Source organism: Anomaloglossus baeobatrachus, chromosome 8 (genome assembly GCF_048569485.1).
Source record: "Anomaloglossus baeobatrachus isolate aAnoBae1 chromosome 8, aAnoBae1.hap1, whole genome shotgun sequence".
In the NCBI taxonomy this organism is placed as follows: domain Eukaryota; kingdom Metazoa; phylum Chordata; class Amphibia; order Anura; family Aromobatidae; genus Anomaloglossus; species Anomaloglossus baeobatrachus.
In genome coordinates this window covers 151,186,180-151,204,765 of record NC_134360.1, presented here as the reverse complement: position 1 = coordinate 151,204,765, position 18,586 = coordinate 151,186,180, and the positions used below count along the sequence as shown (strand labels likewise).

Below are 18,586 nucleotides of genomic sequence, written 5' to 3'. Positions count from 1 at the left end.
ATTTGGGGCTTTATATATGCAAATTACTTGTGCAAGCATCAATGTGCTCAGGTACTTTTGGTGAAAAGCGCATGATTGGATGTAGTGTGCACCAAACAAAACAAAAAATTGAAGAACCTCACCCACTCTCACCTGGAAGTGTTCTATTTATGGCTGGCTACATGTGAGCAGAGACCCAAACTGCCCAATTAGTGAATTCCATTGGGGTTCAGATCAAGTCCAGGTCCCAAACCAAACATTATCTAAAGTTCAACTAAACCCAACGAAGCAGCCGAACCGAACTTCAAAAGGTTCCCTCATCTCTAAAGATAATGGTTTAATTAAATAAGTGTAATGGAAAACAGTACAGTTTTTCTTTCCACAATGAAGCTTTGCTGATTTAAACCAAAATATCTACTTATGTTTAGAGTTGAGCGAACCGGTCCCGGTTCGGCTCGAGGTCGGTTCGCCGAACGGAGGTCCCGTTCGAGTTCGGCTCGTCGAACGTTCGACGAACCGAACTCGAACTGCATAGGAAACAATGGCAGGCAATCACAAACACATAAAAACACCTAGAAAACACCCTCAAATGTGTCCAAAAGGTCACAAACAACTCACAACACAACACAAACACATGGGAAAGTGACAAGGACATATACTTATGCAAAAACAAAAGAGCTGGATAAGGAAAAAGAGGAGGAGACACAGATATAGGCATGGCACGCTCTTCTAAAGTCATGTAAAACACCGCAAGGTGACTCCAAGCGGAGTCTCCCTTTTTTCCAAAAATTGGGCCCCACACACACCCACCCATTCAGTGGCAGCACTTGTGCCCTAGTTGTACACTTCACAGCTAGATTTGCATCAAGCACATTCAAAAATACGCCATACTTAACCGTCCCCAGGATGACTCCGGGGTAGGTAGCAAAGTCTTTCCTGATCCCAGCTCTGTTCATCTTGGCTTCTTTTAAAAACACAGCAAGCAAGGGTTACTCCAAGCGGAGTCTCCTTTTTTTCAAAAAATTGGGCCACACAGACACCCACCCCATCAGTAGCAGCACTTGGGCCCTAGTTGCAAACAGGATGTTTTGATTTGCATCAAGCACATTCAAAAATACGCCATAATTAACCGTCCCCAGCATGACACCGGGGTAGGTAGATAAAGTCTTTGCTGAACCATGACTTGTTCATCTTGGCTTCTTTTAAAAACAATGTAAGCAAGGGTTACTCCAAGCGGTCTCCCTTTTTTCCAAAAATTGTGCCCCACATACACCCACCCATTCAGTGGCAGCACTTGTGCCCTAGTTGTACACTTCACAGCTCGATTTGCATCAAGCACATTCAAAAATACGCCATTCTTATCCATCCCCAGGATGACACCGGGGTAGGTAGCAAAGTCTTTCCTGATCCCAGCTCTGTTCATCTTGGCTTCTTTTAAAAACACAGCAAGCAAGGGTTACTCCAAGCGGAGTCTCCCTTTTTTCCAAAAATTGTGCCCCACACACACCCACCCCTTCAGTGGCAGCACTTGTGCCCTAGTTGTGCACTTCACAGCTAGATTTGCATCAAGCACATTCAAAAATACGGCCTAATTAACCGTCCCCAGGATGACACCGGGGTAGGTAGCAAAGTCTTTCCTGATCCCAGCTCTGTTCATCTTGGCTTCTTTTAAAAACACAGCAAGCAAGGGTTACACCAAGCGGAGTCTCCCTTTTTTCAAAAAATTGGGCCACACAGACACCCACCCCATCAGTGGCAGCACTTGGGCCCTAGTTGCAAACAGGATGTTTTGATTTGCATCAAGCACATTCAAAAATACGCCATAATTAACCGTCCCCAGGATGACACCAGGGTAGGTAGCAAAGTCTTTCCTGATCCCAGCTCTGTTCGTCTTGGCTTCTTTTAAAAACACAGCAAGCAAGGGTTACTCCAAGCAAAGTCTCCCTTTTTTCCAAAAATTGTGCCCCACACACACCCACCCCTTCAGTGGCAGCACTTGTGCCCTAGTTGTACACTTTACAGCTAGATTTGCATCAAGCACATTCCAAATCCACAAGCATTTACTCTCCCCAGGATGACACAGGGGTTGTAAATTCCTTCTGGATCCATGACTTGTTCATTTTGATGAACGTCAGTCTGTCCACATTGTCACTGGACAGACGCGTGCGCTTATCTGTCAGCACACACCCAGCAGCACTGAAGACACGTTCAGAGACAACGCTGGCAGCTGGACATGACAAAATCTCCAAGGCGTAACTGGATAGCTCTGGCCATTTTTCTAGATTTGAAGCCCAAAATGAGCAAGGCTCCATTTGCAAAGTCATGGCATCGATGTTCATTTGTAGATACTCCTGTATCATCCTCTCCAGCCGTTGACTATGTGTCAGACTTGTTGTCTCTGGTGGCCTTGCAAAGGAGGGTCTAAAAAAATTATGAAAAGATTCCATAAAATTGCTGTTACCAGCACCAGATACGGTCCTACTGGTACGTGTAGACTGTTGAAGATGACGAGACCGTCCCATGTTTGTCAAGTTACAACTGGGAGATTCACTCCCTGCACCTGCACGGTTGTTTGGTGGAAAAGCGGATCTAAGATCGAGTAACAGCTTCTGCTGATACTCCTGCATACGTGCGTCCCTTTCTATGGCTGGAATTATGTCACAAAATTTGGACTTGTACCGGGGATCTAATAGTGTGGCAAGCCAGTAGTCATCATCACTTCTAATTTTGACAATACGAGGGTCATGTTGGAGGTAGTGCAACAAGAAGGCACTCATGTGTCTTGCGCAGCCATGCGGACCAAGTCCACGCTGTGTTTGTGGCATAGAGGTGCTAACCGTTATTTCTTCCTCTGACATCTCCCCCCAACCTCTTTCAACTGAAAATTGACCAAGGTCTCCCTCATCTGCTGAGTCTTCCATGTCCATGGACAGTTCGTCCTCCATTTCTTCATGTCCTCCTGCACCTTCCTCAACATCTCGCCTGCTACCATGCGCCCTTGTTGATCCCTGTCCCCCATGCTCCCATGCCTGGCGCCTTGGTGATGATGAACGTCTGGACCTTGGTGATGTTGTTGTGTCTTGCGCATATGAATCCTCCTGTAGTTCATCCCCTTCCTGTTGTCCCACCCCCTGACTCCGAATAGTGTTTAGCGTGTGTTCCAGCATGTAAATGACTGGAATCGTCATGCTGATAATGGCATTGTCAGCGCTAAACATATTCGTCGCCATGTCGAAACTGTGCAGAAGGGTGCATAGGTCCTTGATCTGAGACCACTCCATCAGGGTGATCTGCCCCACCTCTGCATCTCGTTGGCCCAGGCTATATGTCATGACGTATTGCACCAGGGCACGGCGGTGCTGCCACAGTCGCTGTAACATGTGGAGAGTTGAATTCCAGCGTGTCGCCACATCGCATTTCAGGCGATGAACCGGCAGGCCGAAAGACTTCTGGAGCGATGCAAGTCGCTCAGCTGCGGCGCTTGAACGGCGGAAGTGAGCAGACAGTTTTCGTGCCCTGTTCAGAAGGCCATCTAGGCCGGGATACTGTGTTAAAAATTGCTGCACGACAAGGTTCAACACGTGAGCCATACAAGGTACGTGTGTCACCTTGCCCAGGCGAAGGGCCGCACCCAGGTTTGCAGCATTGTCGCACACGGCCTTACCAGGCTGCAGGTTGAGTGGAGACAACCATTTATTAAACTCGGACCGCAGAGCTGACCACAACTCCTCAGCTGTGTGACTCTTATTCCCAAGACATGTCAAGCTAAAGACCGCCTGATGCCGTTGCGCTCTGCTGCCAGCATAGTAATGAGGGGTGCGTGATTCCTTCTGCGCAGTGAGAACGCTGGTGGCCTGACCAGGCAGGCTTGGGGCGGAGGTGGAGGACCCAGATGAGGTGGAGGATGCAGAAGCAGTGGCGGAACTTGGACAGACAGAGGATTGACACACAAGTCGTGGGGACGGCAAGACTTGTGCAGCAGACCCTTCACCATCTATCACCATAGTTACCCAGTGCCCAGTCAGCGACATGTAACGTCCCTGTCCATGCTTACTGGTCCAAGTATCGGTGGTGAAATGCTCCCGTTGACACACAGAGTTTCTCAATGAAGCGGTGATGTTGTGTGCGACATGCTGGTGTAGCGCGGGCACACCTTTCTTAGAGAAGTAGTGGCGACTAGGCATCTGGTACTGGGGCACAGCGACAGACATAAGGTCTCTAAAATCCTGTGTGTCCACTAGGCGGAAAGGCAGCATTTCTGTAGCCAACAGCTTACAGAGGGATAGAGTCAACCTCTTAGCTTTGTCATGGGTCGCAGGAAATGGCCTTTTATTTGTCCACATCTGAGGGACAGAGATCTGGCTGCTGTGTGTAGACGGTGTTGAGTAGGGTGTCCCTGGAAAAATGCAGGTTTGTGAGGAAAGTGCAGGCGGAGACATGATGTTGCCTTCATCCAAAGTTGGTGCTATCGATGTCTGAGAGAGCTGTACACACTCACTTGTTTCCCCTTCCAAAACAACTGACGACCTACCAAGCAAACTGCCTGTTGCGGTTACAGTGGTGGAAGTTGTGGGTGGAAAAACAGGTGTGACAGCTGTCCCCACAGTCCTAGAAGATGACGAGCGCGCGGATGCACTGGAAGGGGCAGGCGGTGGATGGTTCGCTCCGCTAGGCCGCATTGCAGCACGGTGAGCTTCCCACCGGGCCATATGATATTTATTCATGTGACGATTCATGGAAGAAGTTGTCAAACTGCTGAGGTTTTGACCTCTACTAAGAGAACCATGACAAATTTTACAGATCACATAATTTGGGCGATCTTTTTCTATGTCAAAAAAGGACCAGGCTAGGCAAGGCTTAGAGGCCATGCGACCTGTTGATCCACCCCGAATAATGCTCAGAGGCAGAGTGGTGGCTGAGGATGTAGTTGTAGACGTGCTACCAGTACTCCGACTCTGTCCAGGAAGGCGCAAGGTAACTTCGTCATCAGTTGCATCCTCCTCCACCACCTCTGTTGACCTCCTCGAGTGCCTGACTGTGGGTTGACAGTAGGTGGGATCTAGAACTTCATCATCAATTGTTGTGTTTGCACTCCCCTCCCCCTCAGACTGAGCCTCTTCTTGCCCTGACCGAATATTTAAGTTGTCATCCCAATCGGGTATCTGAGTCTCATCTTCATCAGTATGTTCCTCATTGTCTATAACCACAGGTGTTACAGTTTGTGACAAAGGGTCAACATTATGCTCAGAAACTTGGTCCTCACGGCCTGAATCAGAGTCACAAAGGTTCTGGTCATCACTGCAGACCATTTCCTGTTCTGTACTCACTGTAGCTTGGGAGCAGACCTCTGATTCCCAGGCTATAGTGTGACTGAACAGCTCTGCAGACTCAGCCATCTCAGTTCCACCATACTGTGCAGGGCTGATGGAGACTTCAGAGCTGGGAGAAATCAAGTTTGATTTGGATGACAACTCAGAGGACTGGTGTTTTATGGATGCGGTACTAGAAGTGGCTGAGAGGGCACTTGTTGGACCACTTGAGATCCATTCAAGCATTTTCCTTTTTTGCCCATCATCTACCTTTGTTCCTGTTGTTCGTGTCCGTAAAAAAGGGAGCACATCGGATTGTCCACGGTAAGTAGTAGACATCTTACTTTTGCTGGTAGATGGTCTATCTTCAGCAGATGATAATGGAGCTTTGCCACCTTCCCCACGGACAAAACCTTTTTTGCCTTTTCCACCACGCCTCTTCCCCTTTCCACCAGCATCTGTCATTTTGCCACTCATGTTGATTGCGACAAGATTGTGGATTGAAAATGTGGTAGTAAAAATTGAGAGGTGGTGTAGATTGCAGTGGTGGTCTAGCTTTATTAACAGCAGAATAATAAAGAATAAATATCCCTGACAATGCAACTACGGCCCTTAAACTGGCAGCAACAATTGCTAGTATAATGGCTTAGTTATAATGAGTTGGAGTGTGCAATGCAGGCAGACGTGCTGCAAATGTCTTTGCACTAGTGTGACTATAGCAAAGTCCAATAGCCACGTTTAGGATGCCACTAGGTACACTGAGTGTTTGCTAGTATAATGGCTTAGTTATAATGAGTTGGAGTGTGCAATGCAGGCAGACGTGCTGCAAATGACTTTGCACTCGTGTGACTAGACAAATGTCCAATAGCCACGTTTAGGATGCCACTAGGTACACTGAGTGTTTGCTAGTATAATGGGTTAGTTATAATGAGTTGGAGTGTGTAATGCAGGCAGACGTGCTGCAAATGTCTTTGCACTAGTGTGACTAGACAAATGTCCAATAGCCACGTTTAGGATGCCACTAGGTACACTGAGTGTTTGCTAGTATAATGGCTTAGTTATAATGAGTTGGAGTGTGCAATGCAGGCAGACGTGCTGCAAATGTCTTTGCACTAGTGTGACTATAGCAAAGTCCAATAGCCACGTTTAGGATGCCACTAGGTACAGTGAGTGTTTGCTAGTATAATGGCTTAGTTATAATGAGTTGGAGTGTGCAGAGGACAGGAGGGTACAGTGCCAGGATTGTGGGGCTCTGGGTAGAGGAATGGAAGCCTGCCTTTCTATTCCCTCCTAATAGGGAAATGCAGGGAGGAAATCCCTGACCTTGGCTACACAGACGCTGTCGCTGTTTTCAGGACCTGTCACCTATGGCTCTGACCCTGCCGGTTTGAGCCCTTAAAAGGACTGCTAGAAAGTGCTCTCCCTAAGCTGTCTAACGCTGTGTATGGAGCGCATACAGCTGTATCAGCGATAGGACAAAGGACGGAGCTGCGACAGTGATGTCTGACACCAAAGACGCAGAAGAGATAATGGCGTCCTTGAGGAAAATGTCCGGTTTTATAATGCAGGGACATGTGACATGGACATCCTATCACACATGCCGTTGCTTCTCTGGCTAAAGGTCCACTTAGCTGTGTGTGTGTCTGGGATTGGCTGACATGCTGGCCCGCCCCACTACACGCGCGCGCTTAGGAAAGGAAGACAAGGAAAAAAAAAAATGGTGATCGCCATTATAGAAACAGCAGTGATCTGAAGGCGCTGTTCACGCACACTATACACTGAAATGTTATAATAGTGTGATTCACAGAGTGACTTACACTATTACAGCGGAAACCAAGCTAGGAATTAGCTGTTTTTTTGCTGCTAGAACCGTTCTCGAACGTTTCTAGAACTATCGAGCTTTTGCAAAAAGCTCGAGTTCTAGTTCGATCTAGAACAGGCCCCAAAATCACTCGAGCCTAGAACTGGAGAACCTCGAACCGCGAACCGCGCTCAACTCTACTTATGTTAAAAACAATCTTTACTTTTCAAGAAAAGTATCATACTGGACAAATTCTTACGTAAGCATTTTGGTTCAGAACTCCATCCATGGTTAGTACACTCTATTCTCTCCCAGTAATCTTTCTGTGGTGTGAGATAATTTTGATTACACCGATATTCTAAAAAACTTCCAGGATTCTTTGGAAACCTGTGATACCAGCCGTTGTAAATATATCCATTTTTAATATCAGGTTTGTCACATTTTTTACCTGCAGAAACAAATTATAAAAAGAGAAAATGTAGTTATAAGGATGAAAAAAGTCTGACAACAGCTGCTAAAACTAATACAATCTACCAGTAACTCAAGTTTGAAAATACAAAAGGCTGACAAAGCAAAGATTACATGATCCTGATTGACCATTGAAGCTACTTGTTTAATGGTATAAAATTAAAGAACTGAAAATTACATTTTTTTTACATTTTGGTCAAATTTCAAGGATTTTCATAAATAAATGCAAAATTTCTCAACTTAACTTTACCACTAAAATAAATTGTAATGTGTTACACAAAAAACCTTAAAACAATCTCAGAATCACTGGGCTGTGTTATATAATTTCAGAGGTATTACCAAGTACTGTAAAGTGACACGTGTCATATTTTAAACATTTGTCCAAAACCCTATTGTGTTAATATTCACATGTTAAAGAAAAAATAGGGTAAGATTTACACACAGGGATATCAATCTATCCATTTAGGAAGAATTTTGGTTGTTTTGATTGCTTTGGTATAAATGAAAATGAAAACGGGCACTGGAGGGGCAACTACAAGACAAACCCCAAAAAGAGAATGGTTTGTCAGATGGTGACCACAGATAATTACTCTCTCCTCATCCTCCAGACTCACTCTGGTCTAGTTTCCCATTTCGCCAGTGTCCATGTTCCATCTCGTAACATTATGCAATACCTGCAGCCCATTCAGGTCGCACAAGCAGTTTGTCTCCTGAGTAGGGATGAGCGAACCGGCCGTGGTTCGGCTCGAGTTCGGTTCGTCGAACGGAGGTCCCGTTTGAGTTCGGTTCGTCGAACGTTCGACGAACGAAACTCGAACCTATAGGATATAATGGGAGGCAATCACAAACACATAAAAATGCATTATAAATGTACATATACAGTTAATAAACATTGCCATAACACTTACTGGTCCCCGCGATCCCTCCTGCACTCTGTCTCCTGCCACTATTCCATCCGATGATCGCTGAATCCTCCCGGTGTCCAGCACTGCCAGCAGTGATGCAGGACCTATCGTGACGTCAAAATAGCCATGTGACCAGTCACGTGGCTATTATCTCATTGGCTACAGACTGGTCACATGACTATGACGCGTCATGTAGGACCTGCGAGTGCATCTCTCCAGTACACGGTGCACATTTGTGTATCGCCGTGTACCGGCGACATGCTCTAGCACACGGCCGACTCCCCATTCCGTTAGGGCCCGGCTGACACCGCCGGTCATTAACGGAGATCACCGTTGCCATAGCAACGCAGTTAGCGGTGACGTCACCGCTAACCGCGGCTCCGGGAGCACCGTTGCTTTGGTAACGCGTCTGTCAGCGTTACTGCTGTTACCGCTAGCAGCACTGATCTCTCACGGAGTGAAGGCTGCACGCTGCTTCCCGTGGAGCCTTCACAGAGTGAAGGCTCCACTGGAAGCAGCGTCTTCCCCCATGCAGCAGTGATGTAGCAGAGCTGCATTTGTTGAATGAGAAAGACAGAAGACCATGGATCGTGGAGGGCTGACAGGGGGTAATAAAGATGGAGTCTCTAATGTGTCTGTGTATTTATTTCTATTAAAGTATTTTTTCTCTGTGTGGTGTCTTTTTTTTAACCCTTTATTGGAGATTCTTAATGGCCGGGTCAAACGTGCCTGACATTAAGAATCTCTGGCTTAATACTGGCTAGTAAAACAAAGCCAGTATTAACTCATGATTACCCAACAAGCCACCTGGCTGCAGGGCTGGTGGAAGAGTTGGATACAGCGCCAGATGATGGCGCTTCTATGAGAGCGCCATTTTCTGGGACGGCTGCGGACTGAAATTCGCAGCAGAGGCGCCCAGAAACCTCGGGCTAACCTGTGCTGCGGATTCCAATTCCCAGCTGCCTAGTTGTACCTGGCTGGACACAAAAATGGGGCGAAGCCCACGTCATTTGTTTTTTCATTATTTCATGAAATAAGTGAAATAATTAAAAAAAACGGGCTTCCCTATATTTTTGGTTCCCAGCCGGGTACAAATAGGCAACTGGGGGTTGGAGGCAGCCCGTGGCTGCCTGCTGTACCTGGCTAGCATACAAAAATATGGCGAAGCCCACGTCATTTTTTTGGTGGACAAAAAACTTCTGCATACAGGACTGGATGGAGTATGCTGAGCCTTGTAGTTCTGCAGCTGCTGTCTGCTCTTCTCCATACAGACAGACAGCAGCTGCAGAACTACAAGGCTTAGCATACTCCATCAAGGACTTTATACAGAAGTTTTTTGCCACCTGAAAAAATTATGTGGGCTTCGCCATATTTTTGTATGCTAGCCAGGAACAGCAGGCAGGAACGGCTGCCCCCAACCCCCAGTTGCCTATTTGTACCCGGTTGGGAACCAAAAATAAAGGGAAGCCTTTTTTTTATTATTTCATGAATTTCATGAAATAATTAGAAAACAAATGACGTAGGCTTCGCCCCATTTTTGTGTCCAGTCATGTACAACTAGGCAGTTGGGGATTGGAATCCGCAGCACAGGTTGGCCTGAGCTTTCTGGGCCACACTGCTGCGAATTGCAGTCTGCAGCCGCCTCAGAAAATGGCATTTTGTTAGGGCCAGATGGACGGGCAGACCCAGGAGGTGGATCCACTGGGCTGAACTCCTTGATGAAGGTAAGGGGTTTGGTAGCCGGAGCACTACGGGTAGCAGGACAGTCCGTGCACAAGCGTAGAATGGAGAAGTCCCTGGGACCACGGAGTCACTGATGGTAGTCCAGGTGACGGAGCTCAGGTTCGGAAGCCGAGATGTTGTCAGGCGGAGTCCGGAACCGATGGAGCGAGAGGACGGGTCACCACAGGGATCAGAGATGGAACGGACTGTCAGGATGGCAGATGGTCAGCGTTCGGGGTTCGGGGTTCGGCAGGACCGGATGGCGAGGCAGGATCGGCTCTAGAAGAGAGAGAGGTGAGTATCTCACAAGAACACAAGGAGACCTGACTCCTAGCTTGGGAAAACACGAAGAACAGGCCCCGCCCACTTGGACACTAACCCCTTTATACCCTGTACCTGTGTGCTTAATTTCCTGTCAGTGGACGCTGGCCCTTTAAGAAATGGTCAATGACCGCGCGCGCGCCCTAATGCGCATGCGCGAGGCCCGGGTGCCAGAAGCCAGGGCAGGGAGCGGTGAGGAGGAAGCAGGAGAGCCGGGCTGGGGCTGAGAAGCCGCCGGGCGCCGGGAGCTGGGACCTGGACGCCTGGGAACCGCAGGCAATGGAGGCTGGAGACCGGGGAGCGGCGGACGCTGGACAGAGGAACCGGGAAGCGACGCAGGGAAGCCGGGGAGCGTGGCAGGTGAGCCGGGGAGCAGAGCAGGGGACCCGGGGAGCGTGACAGTACCCCCCCCCACGCCACCCTCCCCGCAACCGGGACAGGAAGGCACGGATCAGAGGAGTACCCACATTCTCCCGGGGCTCCCAGGACCTATCCTCAGGACCATACCCAGTCCAGTCCACCAGGAAGAACTGTCGGCCCCGTACGGTTTTCATGGCCACGATATCCCTTACCGCATAGATGTCGTCATCGGCAATAGGAGGGGGAGCCGAACTGGCAGCAGCGGAGAAGGGACCAAGGACAACCGGCTTGAGCAGGGAGACGTGGAAGGAGTTGGGTATCCTCATCGTGGCCGGGAGCTGCAGCTTGTAGGAGACCTCATTGATCTTGCCGAGGATTTTAAACGGCCCGATGTAGCGAGGTCCCAGCTTGTAGGAGGGCAGTTTCAATCGGACGTACTTGGAGGCAAGCCAGACGAGATCTCCTGGAGAGAAACACGGAGGGTCCAGACGCCTCTTGTCTGCGTGTCTCTTCATCCGCAGGGAAGCACGTCCAAGGGACGCCTTGACAGAGTCCCAAATCGTTGCAAAGTCGCGGGCTACAGTATCAGCAGCTGGGACATCCGAGGAAGAGGATACAGGCAATGGGACGGAAGGCTGAAGTCCGTAAACGACATGGAAGGGAGAGCTGGAGGAGGACTCACTGACGTGGTGGTTATGGGAGAATTCCGCCCAAGGAAGAAGCGTGGACCAGTCGTCATGATGGGCGTTGACGTAGTGACGTAAGAAGGAGGTCAAGATCTGATTGACCCGTTCCACTTGGCTGTTTGACTGAGGATGGTAGGCTGAAGAAAAGTCCAGAGTCACTCCCAGATGTTTGCAGAGAGCCCTCCAGAAGCGGGAGGTGAACTGAGTTCCTCTGTCGGACACAATGTGTGATGGAAAGCCATGCAAGCGGAAGATGTGTTGTATATAGGCGTCAGCGAGTTCCTGGGCAGAGGGCAGTTCAGCCATAGGGACGAAATGAGCCATTTTAGAGAACCGATCCACCACGACCCATATTACTGTGTGTCCGGAGGACAGTGGCAAGTCCGTAATAAAGTCCATCGCAATGTGTTGCCACGGAACTGAGGGTATAGGCAGAGGCAGGAGACGGCCATATGGCAGGTGTTTGGGCGTCTTGTTCCTGGCACAGGAGGGGCAGGCTGAGACAAAAGAAGCGACATCCGTCCGAAGGGATGGCCACCAGTAATGACGTACAATCGTACTCCATGTTCTCTTCTGACCAGCATGACCGGCTATTTTCGAGGCATGGCCCCAGTGTAATACTTTTTGCCTGTCAGTCTCAGAGACATAGGTCTTCCCGGGCGGTATCTGGGCCAGGGTGACTGGAGCCACCGGAATGATTTTACTAGGGCAAATGATGGGCTGGGATGTCTCCTCCTCCTGCTCCATGGGCATGAATGACCTGGACAAGGCATCTGCGCGTACATTTTTGTCCGTGGGTCGGAAATGGAGCTGGAAGTCGAATCTGGCAAAGAACAAGGACCACCTGGCTTGCCGTGGGTTCAGTCGTTGAGCAGACCGCAGGTATTCCAGGTTCTTGTGGTCCGTGTAAATAATAACGGGGTACACTGCTCCTTCCAGAAGGTAGCGCCATTCCTCCAGAGCCAGTTTGACTGCCAATAGCTCTCGGTCACCGATGGTGTAGTTGCGTTCAGGCGCAGAGAAGCACTTGGAGAAGAAACCGCAAGTCCCCATCTTCCCGGAGGAGGACTTCTGCATGAGTACTGCTCCGGCTCCCGAGGAGGAGGCATCCACCTCCAAGGTGAACTGTCGGTTTAACTCCGGACGGTGGAGCACAGGAGAGGAGGCAAATGCCCGCTTCAGAGAGCCAAACGCGGCGTCGGCCGCAGGTGACCAGTCCTTTGGATTAGCCCCCTTCTTGGTCAAGGCGGAGAGAGGAGCAGCCAGAGCCGAGAAGTGAGGGATGAACTGGCGGTAATAGTTGGCGAATCCCAGAAAGCGTTGGATTGCCTTTAGTCCAGAAGGAGGAGGCCAGTTGAGAATGGAAGAGACCTTCTTCGGATCCATCTGCAGTCCGGTATCGGAGATGACGTAACCCAGGAAGGGAAGGGAGGACTGCTCGAAGACGCACTTCTCGTACTTGGCATACAGACGATTCTCCCTCAGTCGTCGTAGTACCAGCTGTACGTTCTCTCTGTGGGTCTGGAGGTCCGGAGAAAAGACCAGGATGTCATCAAGATACACCACCACACAGATGTAGAGAAGGTCCCGAAACACGTCGTTCACCAATTCCTGGAAGACTGCTGGTGCGTTGCACAGGCCGAAGGGCATCACACAGTATTCATAGTGCCCATCGCGAGTATTGAACGCGGTCTTCCATTCGTCCCCAGAGCGGATGCGGACCAGGTTGTAGGCACCCCGAAGATCCAACTTGGTAAACACACGAGCTCCTCTAAGCCGATCAAACAATTCGGGGATGAGCGGCAGGGGGTACTTGTTTTTCACAGTGATTTGGTTCAATCCCCGGTAGTCTATGCATGGGCGTAGGTCCCCTTCTTTCTTCTTAACGAAAAAGAAGCCTGCTCCAGCAGGAGAGGAGTTTCTCCGAATGAATCCCTTTGCCAGGCTCTCAGTGATGTAAGTAGACATGGCCCTTGTTTCGGCAGGAGACAGCGGATATATCCGTCCTCGAGGTGGTGTAGTTCCCGGGAGCAGGTCGATGGCACAATCGTAAGGACGATGTGGCGGAAGTACCTCTGATTCCTTTTTGTCAAAGACGTCCGCGAAGGACCAATAGGCCGAGGGCAGTCCCGGTAGGGACTCTGGAATCGGAGGTCGTCGGATGGGTTGTATGGTCTTCAGACAGTTCTCATGGCAAGAAGAGCCCCATCGGGTGATTTCACCAGTGCCCCAGCTGACTGACGGTTCATGTGTCCGTAACCAGGGGAGTCCCAGCAGGATTTGATGGGACATGTGTGGGAGGACGTAGAGAGCGATGTTCTCAGTGTGCAGGGCACCGATACGCAGTTCCACCGGCCTGGTGATCCACGAGATGGTGTCAGATAGGGGTCTCCCATCCACAGAGGCAATCACGAGGGGTTTGTCGAGTGGAGTAACAGGCACCTGGTACTTGTCCACCGTGGCCTGCTGGATGAAATTGCCTGCTGCCCCAGAATCGAGGTACGCCTCGGCCGTGAACCGCGTCTCTCCCGTTGTCACTTGAACAGTCCACGTAACCGGGTCTGAGAGAGTCCCAGCACCTAGGGTGGCCTCTCCTACCAACCCTAGGCTTTGGAGTTTCCTGGCCTCTCTGGACAGGAACGTAGAAGGTGTGTGCCCTCTCCGCAGTAGAAGCAGAGGCCCTTGGCGAGCCACTCTGCTCGGCGTTGTTCAGACTGCCGCACACGGTCGATTTGCATTGGCTAAGTGGACGGAGCCACCAGATGCCGTAGACTGAAGTACAGCGGGCTTCTGCGGAGGAGAGGAATGCCGTACCGGACGTCTCTCACGGGACACCTCTTTGGATCGCTCCTGAAAGCGAATGTCCACTCGAGTCGCTAGGGTAATCAGGGCATCCAGGGTGGACGGTACGTCACGACCAGCCAGCTCATCTTTAATTCGACCCGAGAGTCCTTCCCAGAAGGCGGCGGTTAGAGCCTCGTTGTTCCACCCGAGTTCCGAAGCCAAGGTGCGAAAACGGATGGCATATTGACCCACCGTCAGAGTCCCCTGACGTAACCGGAGAAGAGATGAGGCAGACGCGGAGGCGCGTCCGGGCTCGTCAAAGGTGCCACGAAATGCCTGCAGGAACTCCTGGATGTTCGTGGTCATAGGGTCCTCCTTCTCCCACAAGGGGTTCATCCACGCCAGTGCCTCGCCGTCTAGATGAGACATTATGAAGGCAACCTTGGCTTGGTCGGAGGCAAACAAATGCGGCAGCTGCGTGAAATGGAGGGAGCATTGGTTTATGAATCCCCTGCAGGTCTTGGGATCTCCGGCGTACCGGGGTGGTGAGGCCAAACGAAGCCTGGAAGCATCCGAGGAGGCTGCCATGGGAGCTGGAGCCGTGGATTGTCTAGTGGAAGCCCGAGATGCTGAAGATGTAACCGACGCTTGTAGCGTGTTCAAGTGGGCATCCACAGAAGTCATAAAGTTCAGCATGCGGGTCTGGGTCTCACGCTGGCGTTGGAGTTCCTCATGCAAGGCCGCTAGTGCTTCGGCGGGATCCATGGCCTGTTCTCACTATTAGGGCCAGATGGACGGGCAGACCCAGGAGGTGGATCCACTGGGCCGAACTCCTTGATGAAGGTAAGGGGTTCGGTAGCCGGAGCACTACGGGTAGCAGGACAGTCCGTGCACAAGCGTAGAATGGAGAAGTCCCTGGGACCACGGAGTCACTGATGGTAGTCCAGGTGACGGAGCTCAGGTTCGGAAGCCGAGATGTTGTCAGGCGGAGTCCGGAACCGATGGAGCGAGAGGACGGGTCACCACAGGGATCAGAGATGGAACGGACTGTCAGGATGGCAGATGGTCAGCGTTCGGGGTTCGGGGTTCGGCAGGACCGGATGGCGAGGCAGGATCGGCTCTAGAAGAGAGAGAGGTGAGTATCTCACAAGAACACAAGGAGACCTGACTCCTAGCTTGGGAAAACACGAAGAACAGGCCCCGCCCACTTGGACACTAACCCCTTTATACCCTGTACCTGTGTGCTTAATTTCCTGTCAGTGGACGCTGGCCCTTTAAGAAAGGGTCAATGACCGCGCGCGCGCCCTAATGCGCATGCGCGAGGCCCGGGTGCCAGAAGCCAGGGCAGGGAGCGGTGAGGAGGAAGCAGGAGAGCCGGGCTGGGGCTGAGAAGCCGCCGGGCGCCGGGAGCTGGGACCTGGACGCCTGGGAACCGCAGGCAATGGAGGCTGAAGACCGGGGAGTGGTGGACGCCGGACAGAGGAACCGGGAAGCGACGCAGGGAAGCCGGGGAGCATGGCAGGTGAGCCGGGGAGCAGAGCAGGGGACCCGGGGAGCGTGACACATTTTCATAAAAGCGCCATCTTCTGGCGCTGTATCCAACTCTTCCAGCACCTGCCACCTGCCTGCTATACCTGGCTAGCATACAAAAATATGGCGACGCTGACGTCCTTTTTTTGTAGTTTTTTGGCAAAAAAAATAAAAAATGCTTCCCTGGATTTTCCATTGCCAGTGAAGGTAACACCAAGCAGTGGGGGTTAGCAGCCAGTAGCTGCTTGGATTACCCTTAGCTAGCAATACAAAAAATGCAGCGGGAGCCCATATATATTTTTTTTAATTATTTATTTAAATAACTAAAAACAAAATGGGCTTCCCTGGATTTTGATTGCTGGACATCACAGTGCTGTAAAAATAAATCTTTAAAAAAAATGATGTAGCGCTCCGCGGTATTTTTGATTCTCAGCGCAGATAAAGCAGACAGCTATGGGTTGCCACCCACATCTGCCTGCCGTTACCTTGGTTGGCAATCAAAATACAGGGAAGCCCATTAATTTTTTCTATTTAAAACATAGTTAAAAAAAAATGACGTTGGGTCCCCCCATTTTTGATAGCCAGCTAGGGTAAAGCAGACGGCTGTAGCCTGAAAACCACAGCTGGCAGCTTTACCGTGGTTGGGGATCCAATGTGGAGGTCCCCTCAGGCTCTTTTTTTATAATTATTTTATAAATTTTAATAATTACACAATAAAAGTAGGGTCCCCCCCAAATTGGATCACCAGCCAAGGTAAAGCGGACAGCTGTGGTCTGGTATTCTCAGGGTGGGAAGGTCCATAGTTATTGGGCCTTCACAGCCTAAAAATAGCAGGCCGCAGGCACCCCAGACGTGGCGCATCCACTAGATGCGCCAATCCTGGCGCTTCACCCCAGCTCATCCCGTGCCCTGGTGCAGTGGCAAACGGGGTAATAAATCGGGTTGATACTAGCTGTAAAGTCACCTGAGATCAAGCCCAGCAGTTTGTGATGTCATGGCGTCTATTAGATACCCAACATCATAAACTGTCAGTACTAACAAAATAAAAAAAAAAAAAATCGACAAAAGAAATTTATTTGAAAAAACAGTCTCCAAAACATTTCCTCTTTCACCAATTTATTGTAAGAAAAAAAAATAAAGGGGTCCCACGACGACTCTGGACCGTCTAGAATATGGGGGGGAGACACTCAGGGAACGTATCCCCCATTTTCTAGGAGTTCGGACCCTTCATGTGAGGAGTGTGGGTGCAATGAATCTGCACTCACTCTCCCTGGGTCCACAGCAGCAGAGTCTATGTCGTAATGGTTGCTACCAAAGCTGCAATGCCCTGCTCATGAGGTAAGGGCATGCCTAATCAGGAGAACTATTCTACATTTCCAAATATTGGTATTTGCTGATATTATTGCTATTCCACCTACTATATATTGGGGATAGGATCGTGGAGATGGAATACCCCTTTAAGTCCAGTTATCCAGCTGAATGAATACTTAACAACAGAGCTCGCTATTTAGATGTGTTTTCTTGTGGCGTATAACGGACTCTCATGTTTGGTAGTTGTTCAGCAGGGAAACTATAAAAGCAAATCCCTCCATTTGGAAATGTAGTATATAGCTCTCCTGATCAATTATGTTCCTTACCTCATGAGCAGGGCATTGCAGTAATAATAATAATTTATTCATTTATATAGCGTTATTAATTCCATAGCGCTGTATGTCTTTGGAGTGTGGGAGGAAACCGGAGTACCTGGAGGAAACCCACGCAAACACAGGGAGAACATACAAACTCCTTGCAGATGGTGTCCTTGGTGAGAATTGAATTCAGGACCTCAGCGCTGCAAGACTGCAGTGCTAACCACTGAGCCACCGTGCCGCCCATTTAGCTTACAGATGCATAACCACCACTCACTGTGTCTGAACACAGGAAGCTGAGCTGACAGCCGCTGTGTGCATGCGGCAGCGTCTATTGTGAAGGAGAGGGCCGTGGGGGGATCAACGCTACACAGGTACCGTGGGCCACCGGGGAACACCGGTGGGGTTATAGGGGGTGACCTGGCAGGGCCTGGGGAGGAGTTTTCTGTCGCATGTGTCATGGCAAATGCGACAGAAATCAGAGGAGTAGGGTGAATGCGACCGGCGCGCTGCTGCGCGCGCGGCCATCTTGGATTTCTGGGAGGGCATCAGGGGGGGCACTTTGGCGACACCGGGGGACCGGAGGGGACCGGGGAGGAGATTTATCATGTTTGTTCATGCCAGATGGGAGATAAATAATTTTTTACCGGCGCTGTCATTTACTGTAACGTGATCATCGGTGTACGGTGTATACCTGTGATCACGTGAGCGGGGACCGGAAAAACCGTCCTGAATCATGATCTCCAGGGTCTCAGCTAGCCCTGAAACCCCGGAGATTTTCTGACGCCGGGGGGCGTTATTCACTTATTTCTGCCTGCTGTTTATAAACGGCAGATCAGAATAAGGCTGCATTAACACGACCGATCCATTTTTGCGGTCTGCAAAAAACAGTCCGTTTTTTTTTCACAGGTGCATTCGTGTGGCATCCGTTTCCGTTCCGTAGACGGTCCGTATGTCATCTGTTTGTCATCCATGTGCCTTCCGTTTTTTTTGTGTACTGCAAAAAAACTGAAGGAGAGTAAATGCATACATTTACCCAGGATCCATAGCTTCATCCTACATGAGGCGGTCACATGTTCACTCCAGTGCCATT

At 50.1% G+C, this 18,586-nt stretch overlaps 1 protein-coding gene across 1 annotated transcript in view; it reads right to left on the bottom strand.

Moving 5' to 3' along the window:
• The window catches only part of LOC142250051 (complement factor H-related protein 4-like), a 605,766-nt gene that overhangs the window by 363,270 nt on the left and 223,910 nt on the right, over nucleotides 1-18,586 (bottom strand). Inside the window, exon 4 of the mRNA XM_075322112.1 lies at nucleotides 7,349-7,537. Within this exon, the coding sequence (XP_075178227.1) occupies nucleotides 7,349-7,537 (189 nt within the window). The remainder of the gene's footprint in view (nucleotides 1-7,348; nucleotides 7,538-18,586) is intronic.